At 54.5% G+C, this 22,890-nt stretch overlaps 1 protein-coding gene across 1 annotated transcript; it reads right to left on the reverse strand.

Annotated features, from left to right (window-relative positions):
* Nucleotides 1-30: 30 nt before the first annotated feature.
* Nucleotides 31-14,184, reverse strand: TIMM44 (translocase of inner mitochondrial membrane 44; the record flags this gene model as incomplete). The annotated part of the gene is made up of 13 exons (XM_082835321.1): nucleotides 31-679; nucleotides 992-1,102; nucleotides 1,731-1,820; nucleotides 3,559-3,609; nucleotides 4,958-5,082; nucleotides 5,179-5,271; nucleotides 5,893-5,978; nucleotides 6,273-6,412; nucleotides 7,355-7,504; nucleotides 8,212-8,292; nucleotides 9,285-9,455; nucleotides 12,209-12,310; nucleotides 14,101-14,184. 13 exons carry the CDS (start codon nucleotides 14,182-14,184, stop codon nucleotides 560-562), a joined length of 1,404 nt encoding a protein of 467 aa, XP_082691447.1. The 3' UTR covers nucleotides 31-559.
* Between the last annotated feature and the right edge of the window lie 8,706 nt (nucleotides 14,185-22,890).

Consider the following 22,890-nt stretch of genomic DNA (forward strand, 5'->3'; position numbering starts at 1 on the left):
GTGAGTCCTCCCCCTCTTCTGTTAGAGTTCCTTCAGTGACCATGACCGCCGCCCCATGACCACTGGGCTGCCCACCCCCAGTCCCAGCTCCCCCCACCCCAGTGACAGACACCATGGACTACCCAGGTTGCTCTCCTGCACTTTGGTGTTTTATTATTTCCAAATCTCTGCATATGTATAGGATAATAATAAGGGCACTGTTAAAAAAAAAAAAAAAAAGGCTGAAACGGCCTGGCTGATGTGGCCAGTGGGCCCAGGCCGCACCACTGGGTCCTGGGAGGGTACCCCTGGGCTGGGGGCCTCTGGGCACTGCCCGTAGCCTGGGTGCCCACGGCCCAAGCAGCCCCCATGGGGCACAGGGGCGGTGCTGAGGCTGGCGTTGTGCACAGCAGCCCCTCCCTTCCCCGCCGCATCCCGCTAGCTCTGCAGCAGTCCTGGCACGGCGGGGGCACAGCTGACAGTCTTGTCCCCAGAGGTCTAGTTGCTGCAGGTGGACACCAGTCCCCCGTGTGTCTGCAGTGATGATCCAGCCCCGAGGCCCCACTCGTGGCTGCTGTGCTCAGAGGACCTGCTCTGTGCTGGAGGCGGAGATGTCCAAGAGCCGCCAGGCCGCATAGGGGTTGAGCTCGCCCTGGTCTCGGCAGAGAGCCCACACGCACAGCATTCGCAGTACCTTGTCCTGCAGAATCGGGGAAGGGTGAGGGCTAAAGGCAGGGTGCGAGTCCGGCACCCACTCCAGGATGAGCGCAGGGCACGGAGAGAGACACTGCCAGCTCAGGGCACTGGGAGGGACCAGGGAGTGGTGCTGCGGGGTCTGGGGTCCAGAGCAGAGGCAGGAACAGAGGCTGTAACTCAGGACTTGGTCAAACTGGAGAGATCAGCTACCCTCCACCAGGCCCAGCTCGAGGTGCTGCCCTGCCACGCCGCAACTCCTGACTCTCAACTGGCCTCACTGCGTGTTCCCGCCCCATCCCCTCCCCCGCTCACTCACCGGGTCACCCTCGACCACCTCGCCTTTGGGATTCTTGATCACCATCACCAGCTGGGCCTGGAAGGTGATGATCAGCACAGGGCCCTGCTCCATCATCTTGCCCATGGCCAACTGCAGGGGCACGACAGGGCAGGCAGGCCTGAGAATGGTCCTCAGCCCCTTCGCTGCCGCTCCCACCTCCAGGTGCAGACCCCTGCTTCAGCACCCCAGGGCTGCCACCTGCCACTGGCCCGTTTCCGGGCGGGCACTTCTCAATTGTGAGGAAGAATGTGAACCACTGAGGACCCACACAGGCTCCGCGGACTGAGGCTGTGCAGGCCTCTGTGCATGGCCTGTGCATGGCCTCTCGGAGCCGGCTGTCTCGCGCATAGGTGTGGTGGGTGTGCCTTCAGCTCCCCACGGGGAGGAAATCGAGGGGATCGTGGCAGAGCAGACCAGTGGGGGACCCGAGCGGTCCCGACAAAGCCTCCTCAGTGAAGGTGCAGGGATAGCCCTGGCTTCAGGGGCCTCAGGGGACCCTGGGTCTGGGCAACAGCACCCCCTGGGCCACCACTTGCCTGAGAATTCCCGACAGCAAGACTGTGGAAATCTTCCACTGAAAGGGACCCCGGAGGTCACTTAATCCAAGCACTGGAACTCCTCCAGGGAGGGGGAGCTCAACCCTCCCACCTGAGCGCAATTCAGAGAAGCACCCCTGCCCACCCTGGGGTCCACCTGGGCCCCCAGAAGAGGCACTCACGTCGATGTTGTCGATGTCCAGGATGCGGGAGTGGAACTGGAGGCCCAGCGCCTTGGCCTGCTGGATCGGGTGGGCCAACTGGCTGTAGGTCTGCAACAAGAAGCCAGACACAACCGTATGGCCGCCCACCTGTGCGTGAGAGCCAGGCCAAGGCACTGCACCGCAGGGGAGCCGGCGGCTGTTGCGGTGTCTCGGGAAGCTCCCTGCGGGCGAGCTCACCATGGGGTTTCAGGCTTTCAGCTCTTGTACCTTCCAGAAATGGCTCCCAGCTCCTGGGTGTGCGGCGCCAGAAGCGGCAGATGCCAGGAGCATGGGTCCAAGCAGGGAGGCCGGTGCCACCCGTTGGCTGGCTCGAATCACACACTGCCCTCTCATTATAAAGACGGCACCGTATCAACGTTATTGAAAGCGGTATTAATCAGTGAGTCTGGTTAATTCTCCGGGAACGCGATCTGGAACACACTCCCAGAGGTAAGTCGAGGCCTCTCTGGCTGACCCTGAACATTCCCATGTTCACCTCACTGTGAGTCTTGGCCTGGAACCAAACGCTTTTTCTAGGATTCATCCTACCCCGCGGCTGCTCTGGGGTGAGCTGCCTGGGTCTACTGCCTTGTCACTGACCAGCCCCTGTGGGCGGGTCTTGGCCACTGGCAGCTCTTCCTCTTACCAGGGCAGTGGTGCCCCAAATGACAGCCTAACCCTCTTGTGCCTGCTCCCAGGCCCGGGACACAGCAGCCAGCAGCTTTATATCTCAACAGGCAACCATGACAGAAGACATTCCAACAGCATCCACTCTTTATGGAAGTAACTGATCCACCAAGTGAAAAAAAAAAAAAAAAAAAGCGCCCATCTTGTGTGGTTTCTTAAAGATGACACTTTCAAAACACCCCTGTGTGAGCGGCTGCAACTTCAGCTGCGCTTCCAGGGGCACCAGCAGCACCTTGCTGGCAAAGATAACCAGCTACATCCTAATGGTCCCAAAGTAGAAAAAAACCCAAAACAACAAAAACCAAACCACTCATAAATGCCCGCTGGATTAGTCACCGTGCAGGGGAGTATTTAACAAGGAAACCTGACATCTTCTCCTCTGCTTTTTCAAGTTGTTTGTGAGCTGGGTACAGAATAAAATCAGCCAAAGAGACTCTGGATTGCTCAGTAGGAAGCTGGTGGGGGAGGGACGGGGGGAACAAATGCTGTGAAGACACAGGTCAGGGAGTGAGCAGGGTGGGGTGAGGTGGCCTGATGACGAGGACGGGGAGGCTGCCAGGAAGGGGCAGTGCAGACAGCATGCTCCCAAGGACGCCTGAGCTGCCGCCATGCAGCCCAGCGCGGCCTGTGGCCCGGGGCCCAGAGCCCAGACTCCAGGAAGCAGCCGGGCCTCGTCAGGACACGCGGCTCTTCCCGGGTGGGAATCTATCAATGTCTGTTTGGATGTGTTTGAGGATCTTGCAATGAGAACAGCTAATGAATACATCCAGCGCTGCATGTGCTGGAGCGCTGCCCTTGTGTCCCCAAAGCATCCTCACGACCCCCATGAGATGAGCCCAATGATGTAACTCCGGCCCAGGGAAGGGAGGCTGTGGGGCCTCAAACCCCACTTGCCCGCCAGCACCCACGACCCCCGTGCACTGAGGGAACATCGAATGCACCCTCCGAGTTATCCGCCATCCCTTTCTGCCCACCCCCTGACCCCTGGGCCCCCAGCCTGTAGCCACCCCCGCCCCTGACATCTCAGCCCTTCTCGGACTGAGCCACCCAAGCAGATCTCCTCTGAACTGTGATTTCTTCTGAGGCCTGAATAGGGGGGGGAAAGCAAGCAAGCACTTACAGCTTCATAGCACCAGTCTTTGAGAATGTCGAGCTCTCCAGAAATCATGGCCTAAAAAGGGAAAGACAAAAAAAAAAAAAGTGTGAGAATGAGAGTGGGCTTTTGAGGCAGGTAAACTCTGGAGAATACTCTCCAGTTAGAACCTTTCCTCTGCAGACCCCCGGCCCCAGCCTCCGGGTCCTAGTCTGGGGAAGGGAGACTGGGCCAGGCTGCAGCAGTGGGAGCAGAGCCCCCGCAAGTGACAACGGGGCAGCCCAGGCTGGGTCCCAGCGGCCTGCTGGAAGGAAAAGGAAGGTGGCAGCGTTTCGGGCTCTCGCCCTGGCCAGGAAACCGACCCAAGGAGGCCAGGCAGGGCATTCTACCTCCCCTGGGGACGAAGAAGCCTTAGGCAGCCAGGTCCACGCGGGACGGGGCAGAGGGGGAGTGCAGGGGAGGGTTCTCAGGGTGCAATGAGAGAAGCTTCCACAGGAACCCAGAGACAGGGCTGGATCTGGTGAGGGAGAGGGTGGGTTTTGGGGGGAGTGGGGTGGTGAGATGCTGGTGGGAAACCACAGGGAATCTGGGGGCTGAGATAATCTCAGCCCAGAAGATTCTGCCCGTGCTTGGGCTGCTGCTTTGGGGAAATGCTACACTTTCACCTCCTCCCAACCCCGCCGAGTGTCGTGAGGGATCTGGGAACTCGGAGGCGGGAGAGGGGGCCAGGCAGACGCGGTGCGGGACGGGCTGGATGGGCTGCCTGCGGCCCCACTAAGGCCGCGCCAACAGCCCCTGGCTTGGCTGGGCTGCAGGATGCCGAGGCTCCAGCCCCAGCCTGGGGCGGGGGGGCCTCGAGGCGGGTGACCTTGAGCAGGTCGCCTCCTCCTTGTTTATGTGCCAAAAGGAGAGGCGAGAAGACCAGAAGATGAGCTTCAGGGCTCCCAGAGAGGAAAGGCCCCTGGGCTGCTGTGCTGGTCCCGCCTCCCTGCCCTGAGTCATGCGCTGCCCCCGCATCCTTGAAGCAGCAGCCGGCTTCTCCCAACTCCTGAAAGGCCCCTGGCCTCTGGGAGACAAACACCTGGCCCCTGGCAGCTTCAAGGGAACAACTTCAGGAAGAGAGCTCGAGGGAAACAAGCCACGGGGCTCCAGGCTCCAGTGGGTGAGAAACTCAGTCCCTGGGGCAGACACACCCTGTGGGCGAGGCAAGAATGGTCAGGGCACCGGCCCAGGGACCAGCGGGGGCTGCAGGAGACCACAGCGGCCTGGCTTTCTCGAGCTGCTTGACTAACAAGGGCTGGGCGTGTGGGGTGCTCAGGCCTCTGTCAGCACTGGAGCCACCTCTCCGCTCAGAAGCCCTGTCCACAGCCAAGCGGGCCTGCCAGAACTCTCCACAGGGCCGCGGCCCTGCCAGCCGCACACCCACCTCCAGGACGTTGGGGATGATGTCGTTCTCACACTGCTGCAGAAAGCGGTCCTTGTCGAAGGCGGGGTCCACCCGCAGGATCTCCGTGAGCACCTCCGACATCTCCGTCTTCGAGAACAGGCCCCCTGGGGCAGCCGAGCCAGGAGTGGGGTGAGGGCCCGGGACCCCCTCCCACCACCGGCTCGGGCTGTGGGGGGACGGTCCCGGGGCAGCCCACTCACCCAGCAAGTCTGTGACCTTGTCTGTCAGCAGGCGGGACGCCCGGATGAAAGCGTTGTCGCTTTCGTCATACTTCATCTTCATCTCGAAGAACCCTGTCGGGGGTGGCGGATGGGGTCATGGGCCCCTTCCGGAGAGACACACCCACTCCATCGCAGCCCCCTCCGAGCCTGCTGGCCGACCCTGGGAGGCTGCAGAGACTCCTCCGCCAGGGGCTGAGGGGAGCCGAGTGAACGCCGGGCGCCACCCCTGCTGGCTGCGGCTTTCGCTACTGAGGGAACACAGGCCTCTGGACATCCTCATTTGAGGAGGGCCAGGGCTCCCTGTCAGCGCCTGGGAAGCCACGTGCCCCAGACTGAGCAGAGAGCTCTGGGCCTTGAGCTGGCTCCTGGCCCGTGACGGGGTGTGTCGAGGCCAAGTTCACATGGGGGGGTGGCTGGCGCGTGCACCTGGCTGCCTCACGACACTGGCTCCAGCCAAGGTGGTGGCCCAGCCCTGACGGCGGTAGCCCGCCGCCCGAGAGGTACTGGGCGCTTCCCCTCAGGCCGCCTGAGGCCTGCGCTCCGCTGCTCACTCGCTGGGCAACCCTGTGGGAGTGACTGGTCCTCTCTGACCCCGGCCTCCTCCTCTGTCTTGTGCCCGGCCCTCGGGGAGCACTCGGTAAGTGTCTGTCACCGGCCTGCTGTCAGGCAATTCTCTGAGATGGGAACACTCACGATTAAACACCACGTTGTTGTCCCTGAAGTCCTTCCACTGCTGATACCACTTGGAGTCCTTGTGCAGCACGACCCCCAGGGCCTCCCTGGGGAAGATCGGGGAAGCCAGTGAGCGCAGCCCGGGAGCCGCTCCGCTCATGGCAAGAGGGGGCAGCAGGACGGTGTGATGACCCCGGCCTCTTGCCTTCTCTTTCCCCCTTCCTGCCACCTTACCCTTCCCCTCCCGGTTCTCTCAGGGTGCCTGGGAACCTCGAGCAGAAAGAAACCCCACAAACTGACTTGGGTAGGAACCCTCTGTGGGTCCTGGGAAACGGACAGCAGTGCAGGTGCTGCAAAGGGAGGTGGTGAGAGGTGGGCCCCTTGGCAGGTCTGGTACCTACTCATTGGCCTCAAACACTTTCTCTTCCTTGAATTTCTCTCCCGAGAACTCTTTCCTTTTCCTGAGCCGCTCGGGCCGCCTGTAGGGCCCGGTCTGCCCCAGGACACTCTCGTCGATCTCCTTCTTGACGGACTCCACACCCTGCAGAGCACAGCCGGCCATGTGGGAGCTGGGGCTCCCCAACACCCCAGACCAGCAGCTGTGGATCCACCCCGGGGCCATGCCTCCCAGGTCTCAAGGTCACGTGACTCGCAGGTGCAGGGCAAGGACACGCCCAAGCCTCGGGGGGAGGCAGAGGGGAGACCCCAGCTCTGACTGCCCCCGGATGACCCTCACATTCTGAGGCCGATTCCACACTCTCGCTGGAAACATTCCTTCACATGGACCAGAAACCGGACAGGCGTCCTGAGAGGCTGCCTCTGCCCCACCGCCTCCATCCGAGCTGACCCAGCCTCTGGATCCCACCTCCGCAAACCTCTGGAGCCCATTTCCCTCCTGGCTCCATCACCCAAGACACTCTCCGGCCTCCTCTGAGCTGCTGCCGGAATCCTCACTGGGAGGCTGTGCTTTCAGGATGAACCTAAACTCCCCCGCACAGCCTCCAGGACCCTCTGATGTCCCTGCAGCCACTCTGGCCACACCTAGCTGCGTGGGGCGCCCCGAGCCGGTGATGCCCGCTCCCCTGGCCCGGCGCCTTCCCCGAGCGTTCCTGTCATGTGTTACTTGGAACTGCCTGCCCCTTCCCTGTCCCTATTCCTGTCCCAGGATCCTTTGAGAGCAAGAACTCGGACCTTCTCTCCTGAGGCCCCATGGCCAGTAGAGGGCCCAGCGTGTGGTAAGTGATATTTACGGAATGAATTCAGGACCTCAAGTGACCCAGAGCCCGACAGTCTCTGGGTTCTGGATGTGAGCTAGGGGTGTCAGCAGCTGACATCGGGTTATGTGTAGCTCCCTCGGGGCTCTGACTTGCCCGAGGCTGCTCAGCCAGGAGGGGCTGAGGCCTGGTGTGCCCTGCAGCCCTCGGTGAGGTCTCTCGGGGCTGAGCCCAGAGCGCCCGCGGGCACAAGTCCCAGCCCAGCTCACCTGGGAGAGGGCTTTGAAGGCGGCGGTCCTGCCAAGCTTCTCCCCACCTTTGGACACAGACTCAGCCGACTGCTTGGCGGTCTTGGCTGCTTCTTCCACACCCTCCTTGATTTTCCGGCCAAGGTCACTTTTACTGACTTCGTCAAGACTCTACTGAGACAGAGAAGAGGGAGGTGTTGGCGTGGCACCCGGTGGGGGCCTGCAGGAGCTCCCCCCGAGCTAACAGCAGACCCGGCCTCCAGAGGGCGGGAGCAGGTGTCCTGAGCCCATCTGGCTCAGGGAGCCGAGACTGGGGTGCACATGCCCCAGAAGGATGCCTACGATTTCTGGGGCGCTGGACCCTAGGGCTCCGGCCTGGAACACGCAGGAAGGACAGCACAGGAGCAGCAGCCCCGGGGTCAGGACACGAAGGGGAGGTAGGTGTGTCCAGCGCGCTGGGCTGGTCTCGAGGTAAAGCCCTGCCCCTCTCTCCAGCCCAGGAGAAGCAACAAAAAGCAAGTCTCCCAGGCCCTCCAGGAGTCTCACCCCCACCTCCACCCTCCCGGGGTGGGGGGCGGGGCGTGCAGGGTCCCAGCTTCCTTCCAGCCTAAGGCAGGAAGAAAAGCGTCCTCCTTTCACCCTCCTGTTCTTGCTTGTAGTTCAGAGGCTGCTAACCTAAGTGGTGGCTCGCAGGCCAGTGGGTTAGTCTGGGCTCTCCCTCCTTCCCAAAGGCATCCTGCACTTTGATTCCGGAAGCCTCCCGGCCAAGCAGCCTCCCCCGCCTGCCCCCAGCATTGCTCCCCGGCTCCTCCGCCAGAGGTGAGGTACAGATGGGCTCCGGGGGCCGTAAGGGGCCTTGGGGGTCCGGAGGCCATTACCTCCTTCACGGTGCCGGTGATCTCCCCCAGCTTCTTCCTGATCACCTCGCCCGTCCGCATGGTTTCTGATTCAATGGTTCTCTAGGGTAAAGGATGTTGTATCTTTGTGTTGCGACACACAGTCTAAAGAAGCGTTTTCTCAGAAGTCCCTTCCTTCCTCCCCAGACACACCCCGTTCTTCCACCCCCTCAGCCTGTCCACCCGGCCCCTCCCGGCCCCCCAGGGTCCCTGGCTGTAGGCTGGGACAGGGACCTCCTGAGCACAGGGCCCCAGGCCCCGCATCTGTCTCTGGGCGGCAGGGGGTGATCTTGCCCATATGCTCACCAGGGATATACTGGGGCGGGGCGGGGCATTCTCAGCGTCATCCTGCCCGGCTCTGCCCCTCCCCACCACGCGGCCCCAAGCTCGGGCTGCGCTGCCCCCAGACGACACCTCGGCTCACTCCTCTTCCTTAAGGAACAGGAAGGGCGATCTCCCGCAGGGTCGGCTCCCTCACAGGTAGTTACATACAAGTGAGTGACTTGGGGAGACTCAGGGGTACCGGCGTCGCCCATGGCCTGGGAGGGGCGCCAACAGAACAAAACCCCCGAGGGGCCTGGGGCAAATGCCCACAACCCCAGGCTCAGCTGCCCACAGGTGAGATGCGGTGCCGCCGGGCAGAGCCCTCAAGGGCAGACAAATAAAGGGCGCCAAGCCCATCCGCGGGCGGGCGCCTGGCAGCCGCTCCGTGAGAGACGGCGGCCGTGATTAATATAATGATTACACCCGCCCCGCAACTCACTTCCTACCCATTTCAGTCAGAGGCCCTCAGGAGCAGCGTATCTCAAACCTAGTGCCCGAGGGACCCGTGGAGATGCAGATTCTGATGCAGCAGGTCGAGAGGGCTCTGAATCCCCGTCAGTGCTGCTGGGCCGTGTGTAGAGAAGGCTGCGGTCTCACGGCTGAACTGGAAGGCTGGGGGCCTGCTCCTGTCCCCTCCCTCCCCGGCCGCCCCAGCACTGCACTGGGAGGGAACTCCTGGCTCTGAGAGCAGGTGTGACTGCCCAGGGAGACTCAGAGCAAAGGGGACTCACGTATTTCCTCCTGGCTTCCTGGAGCGCATCGGACTCTTCCAGCTTCCGGGCCTCGTCTCGGAACTTTTTTATACTTTCTTTCATTTCTTTGTTTTTGGCTAATTCTTGTTTGATATTATCTAGCAAGCCGGAGAGAAAGCCTTTCCTGTTTCCAGAAGAATAGGATCTGGACTAGAAAAGAATGTAAAAGGAACGAAGAATTTTTTCATTTTCTCCTTTCTGTTGATATAGGTTTAACAATGAATACAAGCCGCATGGCGTGGCCAAAAATAAATAAATACATAAAAAATTAAAAATAAATAAAAACAATATTTGGGAATTCCCTGGCAGTCCAGTGGTTAGGACTCTGCGCTTTCACTGCCGAGGGCCTGGGTTCAATCCCTGGTTGGGGCACTAGGATCCTGCAGGCTGCTGGTGCGGACAAAAACAACAACGAAAACGAAACAAAGCAAAACAAAAGGCAAAAAACCCCACAATGAATAGTTATCTCTTTTAGAAGAGATAACAGACAAAGTAAAAAGCCACCAGGTGGTAAACCGTGGGACAAGATATTCAGCAAGAAAAAGAAATGAGTTGGGCTTCCTGGTGGTGCAGTGGTTGGGAGTCTGCCTGCCGATGCAGGGGACACGGGTTCGTGCCCTGGTCCGGGAAGATCCCACGTGCGGAGCGGCTGGGCCCGTGAGCCATGGCCGCTGAGCCTGCGCGTCCGGAGCCTGTGCTCCGCAACGGGAGAGGCCACAACAGTGAGAGGCCCGTGTATCGCAAAAAAAAGAAAGAAAGAAAAAGAAATGAGTTATCAAGCCATGAAAAAAATACAGGAGTCACATGACATGTTATGTCAATTACATCGCAATAAAACAAGATGCGGAGGAACCTCAAGGGCATATCACTACAGGAGAGAGGCCAATCTGCAAAGGCCACAGGCTGTAGGATTCCAACTCTAAGAGCCTGGAAAAGGTGAAACTATGAAGACAAGGAAAAGGCCGGTGGTTGCCAGGGGCTGGAGGAGGGGAGGGAGGGTGGACAGACAGAGCACAGAGGATTTTCACCACAATGAAACTACTCTGTAACCATACTGTTAACGGTAGATACGTTATACATTTGTTCAAACCCATAAAATGTACAACACAGAGAGTGAACCCAATGTCAACCACAGACTAAAGTCAACAATAATGTGTCAATACTGGCTCATCAGTTTTAACAAATGTACCACCCTAACTGCAAGATGTACAACCGGAGGAAAACTGCGTGCCGGGTGGGAGGAGAGGGGGACAGGAGGTTGATGGGCAGGCCCTGTACTTTCCACTCAATATCCCTGTAAAACTAAAACTGCTCAAAAAAATAAAGTCTATTAAAAAACAAAAGAAAATGCCAGGCCCTTCTCTCTCTGGGGTGAGAGACAGGCACAGCTTGGAATCCTCATGGGGCCTCACACACGCCCACCCAAGGAAAAGGCCAACACCCAAAGGGACCCTCGTCCCAGGACTAGAGTTGAAAGGACTCTGTGGCCCCTTATCCCAAAAGAGCCGGCCCAGGCACTACTCCAGGGGCTTCTGGGCCCAGGGTAACTTCTTCCTTTGGGGCCACTCCCGAGTCCCCAGCTGGGCTTTACATGTCACCCAAAGGCCTGGGGACTGGAACAAACCTCCGTCTCTTGGCCCACAGGATCACAGTCTCTGAGAGCCCGAGCTCAGCGTCCCCCCTCCAATCCCCACAGGAAAACCCAACCGAACACACCCAGAGGCCAGAAGACAGCCTGAGGCCCTGCTCCAGGCACCGCCCTACCGGAGACGCAGGCTTCCGGGTCAGACACAGCTGGCTGTAGATGCCTGCTTCGCCCCCCGTGTAACTACGTGCAGGCTCGGGAAAGAGAAAGCTTAGAGACTGACTGTGAGCCAGTAAGTCACAGGGAAATAGCTGCACGTGCTCAGCTGCTCCCACCACTCCTGCCGGTGTGCAGGGTCTGCTGCAGCGGCTGGGGGTTCACCCTACCAGTTTCAGGGGCGACTGCTTACCCGGTCCCTGTCCAGCCCCAGGGAGAGCAGCAGCAAGTCTGGGTGCTGCCCCACAGGTGTGCTGGCCTGGCCTGGCAACAGCAGGCTGCTGTCTGGTCCAGATGTGCCCTGACGAGCCTTGCTCCAGGGGAAGTCCAAGTTCTAAGACTGTCAGGGACTGCCCCACGGCTCACTCCAGGGCTGCAAACTGGGGGTGAGGGCGGGGCTGGACAACTAAGGGGAAGCGCCAAAGGGCATGTCCCAAGCCCACAACAGCCCCAGGACAGGATCTGGGAGATAAAGCATGCTGAGGCTAGAGGATGAGATGAGACTCAGAAGGGAAGGGAGGGTGTGGGCTGCCTGAGCATGAGGATTTGGAGACTGTGAGATTTCAGGCTTTCTTCCCCATGGTGGTAAGGAACCAACAGAAACGTGGTTGAAGAGACATGACAGGGAGGGCAGAAAAGCTCTAGAAAATGCTCTCTGTGAGGAACAACATAAAGAGGAAGGGAGATATGGCCTGGGGAAACCCAGCTCCAGGAGATGGATGGGTGACTCTGCTCAAATGCCCAGAGGGCTGTCACCCAGCAGAGGGCACAGCCTTGCTTGGTGAAGGACCCACACGTGGGAGCCACCGGGAGGTGGATTTCAGCTCAGTTAGAGGAATGCCCTTCTAGCCATCAGAGCTGAGACACGCTACTTCGTGTGAGGCAGGAGCCCTACCCCTAACAGTGTCGAGCACTTCCCGGGATACCAAGAGGACCAGGCCCACTGGGCTCTGTAACTCCGGAAGACCTTGGATGTGGAATGCCTGCCAATCAGACACCCCCAGCAGTGTGGACAGCATCCTGCAGCCCTCTCTCCTGTCAACTAGGTCTGATTTTCACACCTCCCCCTCCTGCCGGCTTGCTTGTATCCTGAGTCACTCACCAGGGTCAGCTCTCCACTCGGCCGGGGCATCTGATAGGTACCATGGGGTAGTGGCACTAGGCTGTGGCTGGAGAGAAAACGGACTCCACCTCCAAGGCATCTCTAATTGAGGGAGAAAAGAGAAAGATCCATTTAGACTAGAGGGTGATGAGGAAGCAGGCCACGCCAAAAGAGCAGGGGTTGTCGGAGACTCATTTGACGATTTTTATCACATGTCTGCTCCATGCTAGATGCTTGACCGTCTTCCCAAATTCTGAGAAGCCAGCGGAATCTGGTGCAAAGAGAAAACGCTCGATTTGCACCTCCGGGGCCCATATCTACCCTCCTGCCTCTGAACGTGGGGGAAACCGATGGGTCCTAGGAAATGCCAACCTATGGTGGAAGAAGGCTAAATATGCCAGTCTAGCTGAACACCTTAGTCTGCAAATGGGCAGGCTAAGACTCGATGCTGGTGGCAAGCAGTCTTCTCTCACCAGCCCACCCTACTTCTGCCAGCCTCGGAGGACCAGAGGCCCGGGCTTTAAGGGGTAAACACTGCTAACTTGTCCCAGGCACAACCCTGGAATAAAGCTACCATGTCCTGGTCCAGGGTTGAGATGTGAGCAGGGCAACTTAGGGGCGTCACCTGAGCAAAGATGCTGCCAACCTCACGTGCAGCACCTCTTTGGTAAGCATTTCTTCTCCTACCAAATGATGAACTTAAAGCTCCACGAGGGAAGCTCCATGCAGGTCCTGTTCAACGCTACACCTTAGCACCCAGCACGGAGCTAGGTACACTGATGTCAATGACCTGATAGAACCACTCTTCCATTTCCACATCCCCTGGGCCCTTCCTCTCCCCATTCCATGCTTCCTGTCTCCAGTCACTCTAAGCAACACCCCGAACTTACACAGATGCCACACGCTCCTATAGCTACTCAAGAGTAACTCTTGGGAGTTTAACTAACTTGTTTTACTCCTCTGAATGCCTACACCCATTGATCCTGGAGCCACTGACTTCAGCAACAGCCTGAAATAGAAGTGGATGGTTGTCTCACTGAGGAGAAAAATGCCCCAGCAGGACCAAACCTGAGGGTGGTTCTCCTTGGGACGTGCCCAAATCCAAACACGTGTACATTCAACCTTTAAAACCTGCCTCAAAAGACAAGCAAGCCCAGAAAAAAAAGCTCAGTCCTGAGTCAAAAACACCTTCTTTGTCCTGACACTCAGATTCCTGGGAGATATTTTCCTTCCTCCAGAGTCTGGCTCTGGCGTCAGACTGACCTGAGCTTTGGACCAGGTCAGCCACCCCACTGAACTCTTGAGACCGTGCGCGGCTTGCTTAACAATTCTGAGTTCCCAGCTTCCTACCCTGTGAAACAGCGACAAACAGCTGCAACGTGAGTACTATTTTCTGAAGCCGCTTTACACGCCTTGACCCCCAGGACATCTATGAGCCCAGGCTCTTAGCCAGGGCGACAACTACCTCCCACACTTTCAGAGGATTAAGAGGGGCGATGCAGGAAATGCTCCTGGTAGGGGGACGTGGCATATAAAGGTGAGCTGTGACTGTCACAGTTTTTTGCCTTTTCCTCGCTACTTTTTCTCCACTGAGCACCACGGACACCATTCACTCCTCGGTAGACATGGGGTCAGCCAGGAAGTGAGGGGCGATCCGCTCCCGGCCCGGCACGCCCGGCCCCCGCCCTCCGGCCTTGCTTCGGGACCCACGTTCCGAGGCCTCGCTCCGGGGCCCCCGCCCCGGCCTCGGCTGACCCAGGGACCAAACTCCTAGCCTCTCGCCAAGCTCAGGGAAAAGCCGAAGGGGTCAAAGGCCTGGGGAGAACGAGGCCCTGGAGGTCACGGGTCCGGAGCTCCCTAAGCCCGCCCCCCCGGCCCCGCACTCTGCTCACCCGCGGGCAGCGGCACCAGCATCCCCGCAGGGCCGCCGCCGCCGCCATGCTGGAAGATCCCGTGTGACCTTCTCGCGGCGTCATCCGATGGCGTCATCCGCCGCGTCGGCCTAGTGCGGCCTGGGCCTGGGAAAAGCGAGACCTGCGGGTGGGGTTTGTGGCAGGGAGAGGCCTATCACTGGACAGGGCTCCCAAGGAGGGCGGCGCCGTGGAGGGAAATCCACTATGGGGGCGTGGCCTAATGGTGGGCGGGGATTCCTAGAGAACTAGGCCTCTGATAGGGCAGAATTTCTGAAGAGCGGGGACTGTGACTGGATGTGACCTGGGGGGCGGGTACCCCTGTGAGGCAGAGACGTATGGTTGGATAAAACAGCTGGGGGGTGGAGCCTGAGGGTGTGGATTCTGTCGCGAGCTGTGATTCTCCGATTGGCAACTCGGGTTTCGCGTGGCCGGAAGAACGGGTAAACAGAACGACCCACACCGACGCACAAGCCCGAAAGCCACTGACTCTGGCTCTCACTGACAATGATGGACAGTGACCAACAGACGGGCAAGTGAGTTGCTTCACGAGCAAGGGCGAATGAGCCCACTTTTGTACTGCACTTTGGGAAGGCGCCTGTTGGTTTTGGTCCAGAAAAGGAACGGGAAGCTGAGACCTGGGTGGGGGTGGACTACTCCTCCCTCCATCGATTCATTGTGAATTGATACATCTGGCCCTGAAAAAGCTCAAGCCTCTGTCATGTCAGCACCCAGATACTATTTTCCATTTGGAGAATGCCGCCACCAAGTGGCGGTACCTTGACATGGCCATGCAATCTGAGGCTGGGGAGGGGTGGTGGGCTGGTACCCCGGGGAGAGTTAATGTATGTTGCCTTTGCCCTATTGAAACCTTTTGCATTACTAAACTGTGTTAAGGTCTATGGGACTTGAAAGGGAGGCAACATACATTCCCTGGCTTCAGGATTGGACAGATCTGCGTTTCCTGTAACTCAGGACCTCCACCTCGAGGTGACAAGGGTGAGGGCTTCCACTCGGCTTTGTTTGAAATGTCTTTACTGCAAGAGGAGCAAACTAGTTAAGAGGTTGGGATATACAGGTTTGTTGTTGAGAAAAAGGTCTGGGCTTCTTAGTTGTAGTTGAAACCGTGGAGTTGGACAAGGGCACCCAGGGGGAGTATGTCAGAGGGGCACATCAAAGCCCCATAGTCAAATGGAGGAAGAAGAGCCCTTAAAGGAGACTGGGAAGGACTGGTCAGCAGGTCAGAAGAGGACCTAGAGGGCCTTGGAAAAGGCAGGTAGAGTAAACAGTGCTAAATGTTGCAGAGAACTCAAGCAAGGCAGACCAGGCCACAGCTCTATCTATCGTTCTTTTCATTTTGTAATATGGAGGAGGTCCCTGGGGAGACAGGCTAGAGGGTTTTGGTTGAATGGTGGCTGTGGAAGCCACGTTTCAGTGGGCTGAGATTTTTTCTTTTTTCTTTTTTTTTTACAGAGGTGTGCTGGAGCCAGCTTGTACTGCCTGGCAAGAGCCAACTATCAAATTTTCAGGAATTTTGGGGCCAGTTGTTAAACACAGCCATTATTTAAAAATTGATTGTATAAACTTACGATCAACTGGATTTTATTAAAACAAAGGTAATAACTACTCAAAACTCAGCACTTCTTAATTATGTTACTATCTATGCTACTGAGGTTATTTGCATATATCACATCTGTAGGCTGGAAATACCATACTATATGCAGTGCATCTCTTATGCATTTTGTCTTTAATGACACCACATTAATAGCCTGAAATTGGCCGTGGTGGGAGTATTTACTCCCGTGGTGGGAGTATTTAGGAATTGACAAACACTACAGATCAGTCGCTTTCTGGTTTGTTTGGAGGGCCAGTTATTAAATGTTTAACCACCACATAGAGAGGGAGAACAGAGACGCCTCCAAGGAATATTTGCCGTGCTTAGAAGGTGAAATGATGACAGCTGGAGGGACATATGGGGTAGAGTGAGGGTGGTTTGTGTTATTACCACCTTTTTATTTTGAAAATTTTCAAAGCTACAAAAAAGTTGCGAGAATACTATAATGAACACTCATATACCTAGATTCATTTTGCTACACTTGCTTTAGCATTCTTTCTCTATGTATATGCAAACAAACATATGTATGCAAACAAATATATATGTGTTGTCAAACTCAAGGTTGTGTGCCCAAGGAACAGTGAGGCAAACAAACCGAAACATTGGACTTTGGAGCAGAGAAAGGTTAATTAGTTGAAGAGGCACCAACCTGGAAGATGGGAGACCTAGACTCATCTCAAATCCATCTTGCTGGCTGGCTGTGGGCACAAGGTTCTTGTTTTTACTGAAGTATAGTTAATTTACAGTATTGTGGTACTTTCAGGTGTACAGCTAGGTGATTCAATTATATACATATATGTATATGTGTAATGATTAAAAAATTTTTTTTCCAATATAGTTTGTTACAAGACATTGGAAATAGTTCCCTGTGCTATACAGTAGGTCCTTGCTGTTTACTATTTTATATATAGTGGTGTGTATCTGTTAATCCCATACTCCCAATTTATCCCTCCCCCCCTTCCCCTTTGGTAAACATAAGTTTGTTTTCTATGTGTGTGAGTCTGTTTCTGTTTTGTAAATAAGTTCATTTGTACTATTTTTTAGATTCCACATATAAGTGACATCATATGGTATTTGCCTTTCTCTTTCTGACTTACTTCACTTAGTAAGCTTTTCTCTAGGCACTTCCATGTTGCTGCAAATGGCATTATTTCATTCTTTTTATGACTGAGTAATATTCCATTACTTATTATATATACCATTATGTATACCACATCTTCTTTATCCATTCGTCTGTTGATGGGCACTTAGGTTGCCTCCATGTCTTGGCTATTATAAATAGTACTGCTCTGAACATTGAGGTGCGTGTATCTTTTCAAATTAGAGCTTTTGTCTTTTCTGGATATATGCCCAGGAGTGGGATTGCTGGATCATATGGCAACTCTATTTTTAGTTTTTTAAGGAACCTCTATACTGTTCTCCATAGTGGCTGTACCAATTTACATTCCCACCAAAGTGTAGGAGGGTTCCCTTTTCTCCACACCCTCTCCAGCATTTGTTATTTGTAGACTTTCTAACGATGGTCATTCTGACCAGTGTGAGGTGGTACCTCATTGTAGTTTTGATTTCCACTTCTCTAATAATTAGCGATGTTGAGCATCTTTTCATGTGCCTGTTGGCCATCTGTTTGTCTTCTTTGGAGAAATGTCTGTTTAGGTCTTCTTAAAGGCAAAAAAAAGGTAAAAGGGAAGGGGTCTTTGTGATTTCAGCTCCCTGATAAGACCTCGGTTGCAGACTTACCAGCTTCGTCTTGTGACTTGGTGTGTCATTGGTGATTGTGATCGATCTACGTGTTCCTGCAAAGCATACTAGTAAATCACGGTCTGTTGTTGAAGCCACCAGTGGGTGTGGTGTTTTGTTATAGCCGCCCTAGCTGACTAAGACAAGTCTGTTCTCCCGGATCAGTAGACTAACCCCAGGCTGCCTGGAAACCTTCCCAATGCCGTCCAGTGAGTGTGTGTTACAGTGGGCTGGGCACAGTCAACAGCAAGGCCAGGAGTGGGACATGGACCAAGGCAATGGGGAGTGTGTGCATGGCAGTGTGTGCATGGTGTCCCCGGAAGGGCAAGATCTGGGGCTAAGATGATCACAGAAAGACTCTTTGTATTATTCGTCTACTGCTCTGCAACAAATTACCCAAAATGTAACGGCTTAACAGAGAGTAGGATGGTGGTTGCCAGGGATTGGGGGTAGATACACAAGATGCGTGAATTCTAGAGCTCTCTCATACAGCCAGCTTGGTGCCTACAGTTAATAGTCTTGTACTGTGCACTTAAAACATTTCTTAAGAGGGTAGATCTCAGTAAGACAGAGAAAGAGAGATATCGTATGATATCACTTATATGCAGAATCTAAAAAAATGTGATACAAATGAACTTATTTACAAAACAGAAACAGACTCACAGACTTAGAGAACGAACTTGTGGTTACTAGGGGGGAAGGGTGGGGGGCAGGGATAGATAGCGAGTTTGGGATTGACACACAAAAAAATTGTAAATCACTATATTGTACACCTGTAACTTATATGATATTGTACATCAACTATACATCAATCAAAAAGAAAGTGAAAAAAAAGAGGGTGGATCTCATCCTCCCCACGCCCCTCAAAACAAACAAACAAACAAAAAGCCACACACAAAACACAAAACAAAGGGATACATAGAAAACTTTGGAAATGATGGACGTGCTCATCACCTCGATGGTGGCGACGGGGTCTGTGTGCAGATGCCCCAACTCATCAAATTGTATACACTGAATGTGTGCAGCTTGTGTATATCAATGGTACCTCAATAACGCTGTGCGTCCTCACATGGTGGAAGGGGCAAGGGATCTCTCTGGGGCCTCTTTTATAAAGGTACTGGGGCACTTTGATGAGAAGCATCCGGAAGTTTGCCCCCCTAGGCCCAACTGGGGGGAGGTTCTGCTCCAAGGTCACTCACGTGGCTGTTGGCAGGATTCAGTCCCTTGCTGGCTGATGGATGAAGGGCCTCCGCTTCCCACTGACTGTTGCCTGGTGACCCTCTTCAGTTTCTGCTTCCATTATGGCGGTTGGCTCCCATCCGAGGGTGCAAGAGAGGGCCAGCAAGACAGTCTTTTGTAACCAAATCTTGGCTGTGACATCCCACCACATTTGTCATATTCTGTTAGTTAAAAGGGACTCACTAGGTCCTGCCCACCCTCAAGGGGACAGGATCAGACCAGAGCGTGAATATAGGAGGTAGGGGGTCCTGGAGGCTACGTTAGAGGCTGCCCCCCACCTACACTCTTTGTAAGTGTTAGAGCAATTTGATTCTATGGCCTGGGGAGGCCAAGACTGAGGGCTAACTCAAACGTTATTTGTTACAGTTGTACCAAACAGAACCTGGGGCAGAAAAAGGACATTAGGGGAAATCTGAGAAAATCTGAATAAAGTATGGACTTCAGTTCATTATAATGTATCGGTATCAGTTCCTTAATTGTAACAAATGTCTCCTACCAGTCTAAGATATTGCTAATAGGGGAAATGGTGTCTGTGTCATTATTTTTAATGAATAGATGCATAATTTTAATGTATTCGCTTTACTAGTCTCAATATAGGCATTAACGTAAAAAAAAATAATTAGGGACCATTCTTCGTTTTCTGTTGGGTTTTTTTTTTTTTGTAACATAAAACTTTATTTTTTAGAGTTTTAGTCTCATAGCAAAATTGGGCAGAAAGTCCAGGGAGTTCCCATATAATCCCTGCCCCCCAGCCGCCCCACACAGCCTCCCCACCACTGTCAACATTGGCACCAGAATGGTGCCTTTGTAACAGTCAATGAACCTGCACTGACATATCATCACCACCCAGAGTCCATGGTTTACATTAGGGTTCACTCTTGGTGTTGAACATTCTATGGGTTTGGACAAATGAACAATGACCTGTATCCACCATCACGGTATCAGACAATAATTTCATTGTCCTAAAACTCCTCTGGGCTCTGCCTATTCATCCCTCCCTGCCCCATAACCCCTGGAAACCACTGATCTTTTTACTGTCTCCATAGGTTTGCCTCTTCCAGAATGTCATAGAGTTGGAATCATACATCACGTAGCCTTTCCTGATGGGCTTCTTTCACTTAGTCACATGCATTTTAAGTTTCCTCCATGTTTTCATGGCTGGGTAGGTCATTTCTTTTGAGTGCTGTCCAGATATGCCACAGTTTATTTAGCCACTCACCTGCTGAAGAACGTCTTGGTTGGTAATTTTGAATAAAGCTGCCGTAAACATCCACGTGCAGGTTTTTGTGCGCTGGTAAGTTTTAACCTCGTTTGGAAAAATCCCAACAGGGGCAACTGCTGGATCAATTACTTCTTTTTTATGCACTCAGTAGGATGAGATTCAGTTCTCGCCGCAATGAACGCCTCTGTCAATGTCTTCTAGTCCTAACATTTTTTTCCATTTTATTATTGTATGTTACGAAGGCTCTAGGTTTGATAATGCCACAGCTCCAATTTTACGGTAACGGTAATCATTATATAATCAGGTTCTTAATATTTTTGACCTCATTGATATTTTTTTCTGAAATTAATATCACTGATCAAGTAATCCTTAGAACAATAATAGCTACGATTTGTAGAGCTCTTCCTGGGCTAGGCAGTGTGCCAAGTGCTTCACACATAGGGAGGCCCTCTGTGGCTGGAAGGAGCCTGAGTGTGGGGCGGGGGACGGGCATCTAACCCTGCAGCTGGGCCTCATGGGCAGAACTGAACTGTCCCTCCAGCCTCAGACTGGGATGCAGGCACTCCGTTATTAAGAGGAATCTGTTGTCTCCAACCTTCCTGCTCCCCTTCTCCCAACGACCCCCTCACCAGCTGTTATACGCTGAGTGGTGTCCCTCCAAAGTCATGTATTGAAGTCCTAACCCCAGGACCTCAGGATGTGTGTTTGGAGGGAGGGCCTTTGAGGTGGTAATTACGGTAAAATGAGGTCACTGGGGTGGGACCTAAGCCAGTATGACTGGTGTCCGTATAAGAAGAGGAGATTAGGACTCAGACACACACAGAGGGACGACCATGTAAAGACACAGGGAGAGGACAGCTGTCTGCAAGGCTAGCAGAGATGCCTCAGGAGAAACCAGCCCTACAGACACCTTGACTGTGGACTTGCAGCTTCCAAAACGGCGAGAAGATTAATTTCTATTGTGTAAGCTGCCCAGACTGTGGTCCTCTGTTAGGGCAGCCCATGCAAACTCAGACAACAGATCCTCTACCTCTCCCCTCAGGCTCAGAGCCCCTGCGCACACCCAGCTTCTGCTGCCCACGGGCCTCCGCCATCTGTCTCGCTTCTGTCTGGCCTCCTTCCCACTTCTGCTGCCCCCTCTACCCAGCTGACTCTCTCCTCCTTCTCCTGTTCCCCTTCCCCAGGAATAATAATAGCTGCTGGCACTGGCTGTGTGCCTTCCCTGTTCCAGACGGCGCGCTAGGCCCCAGGAAGCGGTGTCTCATTTAGCACCAGCCCACCAGCCTTCAAGGCGGATGCTATCATTAGCGCTCTCGTACAGACCGGCACCCAAAGCTTGCAGAGGGAAAGGAAGCTGCCCGTACTGACCACGTCAACAAAGAGAATCTAGCTGGCCCGGTTAGGGCAGAGCCTCGGACCCAGGTCACAGCACAGACCCCTGGCCCCGTCGGCTGTGCCCAGACCAGGTGATGTGAAAGCAAGGGCCGTCTGTAAGACAGGCTTTGAATCCTCCTTCATATCTGTGAAGCTGGTGGCATCATTCCCTTTCCTGGCAAGGAAGCAAAGGCCTCCAGAAGTTAAGCCACTCAAGTGCTAGGATGGGGAAATCGAAGGCGTTTGAAAGAAGCCATAAAGGGCAGCTAGACTAGAAGGCTTGCTGTGGGGATGGCACCAGCAGGGGATGAGGACAGACTGGGGAAATGTCAGGGGGAGCAAAAGAGCTTGGCCGGAGAGACTAGGCAGGGACAGGATCGCGAGGGTCACCTAAGCCAGGAGCTCCGGGGAGTTTTAAATGGGGCGTGGTGGGGTGTTGTGTGAGCCATACGGTCAGTTCTGTTTTGTGGAAAGATTCCCCCTCTGGCTCCAGTGAGGAGGCCACTGTGGTCGCTAGGAGATCACAGTGTCCCAAACGAAGGGGACGTGGCAGATGGGCCTGCTGAGCAGCCAGGAGTCAGGGCGCTCAGGACTCAGGGACAAGGAAACCTTTTATGGTGCAGGTCGGTGGCACACCTGGTTGTCAACCTCCAGGCGCGGCCGTGGTGCAGTGCCCTTGGCCATCGCAGGCGGGCGATCGGGAGGGGCTTCTAGCATCTCCAGTGGCCCTTGAGGACACTCTCTCTCTCTGGAACCTCATCTCTCTTCTCACAATTATTTGCGCTTATTAGAGTCTATGGAGGGTGTGGGTGGAACAGTCAGGCAGCAGATGCAGGGCTTCTAAGGCGATCAGGCCTTTCAAAGAACCAGGCCTGACCTCTTAGCAGGGCTGACCTACCTATTAGTTGCCTAGGGCCCACAACACTTTGGGGGCCCTTGCAAATGTTTCACTTTTTTTTTTTAATAAGAAGGAAAAAATATATAATCTAGCTGGAATTATAGTCATCTTTATGCCAACTTAGTTGTAAAATATAATTTTTTTTCTTTTTTTCGTGAAGGATGGGACCCATGAAGGCAAAAGTGCCTGGGACCCATGAAAGTCACAGTGGGGCATAATTTTAGCTTACTTCTTTGGCCTTATCACGCTAAGGTCTGTCTCTTCAGTCTTGGGTGCCATTATCAACTCCTTTGTTACCATGACCCAGGAAGGGGAGGTGGGGAGGGAAGAGAGAAAAAAATAAACAGTGGGACCAAAGGGGTATTGGCACACCCATGTTCATAGCAGCATTATTCATCATAACCCAAAGATGGAAGCAATGTAGGTGTCCACTGATGAATGAATGGAAAAACGAAATGTGGTCCATCCATACGATGGAATGTTATTCAGCCTTAAAAAGGAATGAAGTTCTTTTCTCTTTCCTTTTCTTTCTTTCTTTCTTTCTTTTTTTTTTGGCCATGTGGATTGCAGGAGCTTAGTTCCCTGACCAGGGATGAACCCGGGCCCTGGCAGTGAAAGCACTGAGCCCTAACCACTGGACCGCCAAGGAATTCCCAGGAATGAAGTTCTGATACATGCTACAGC

This window comes from Leucopleurus acutus, assembly GCF_964270905.1.
Source record: "Leucopleurus acutus genome assembly, chromosome: 3".
Lineage (NCBI taxonomy): Eukaryota > Metazoa > Chordata > Mammalia > Artiodactyla > Delphinidae > Leucopleurus > Leucopleurus acutus.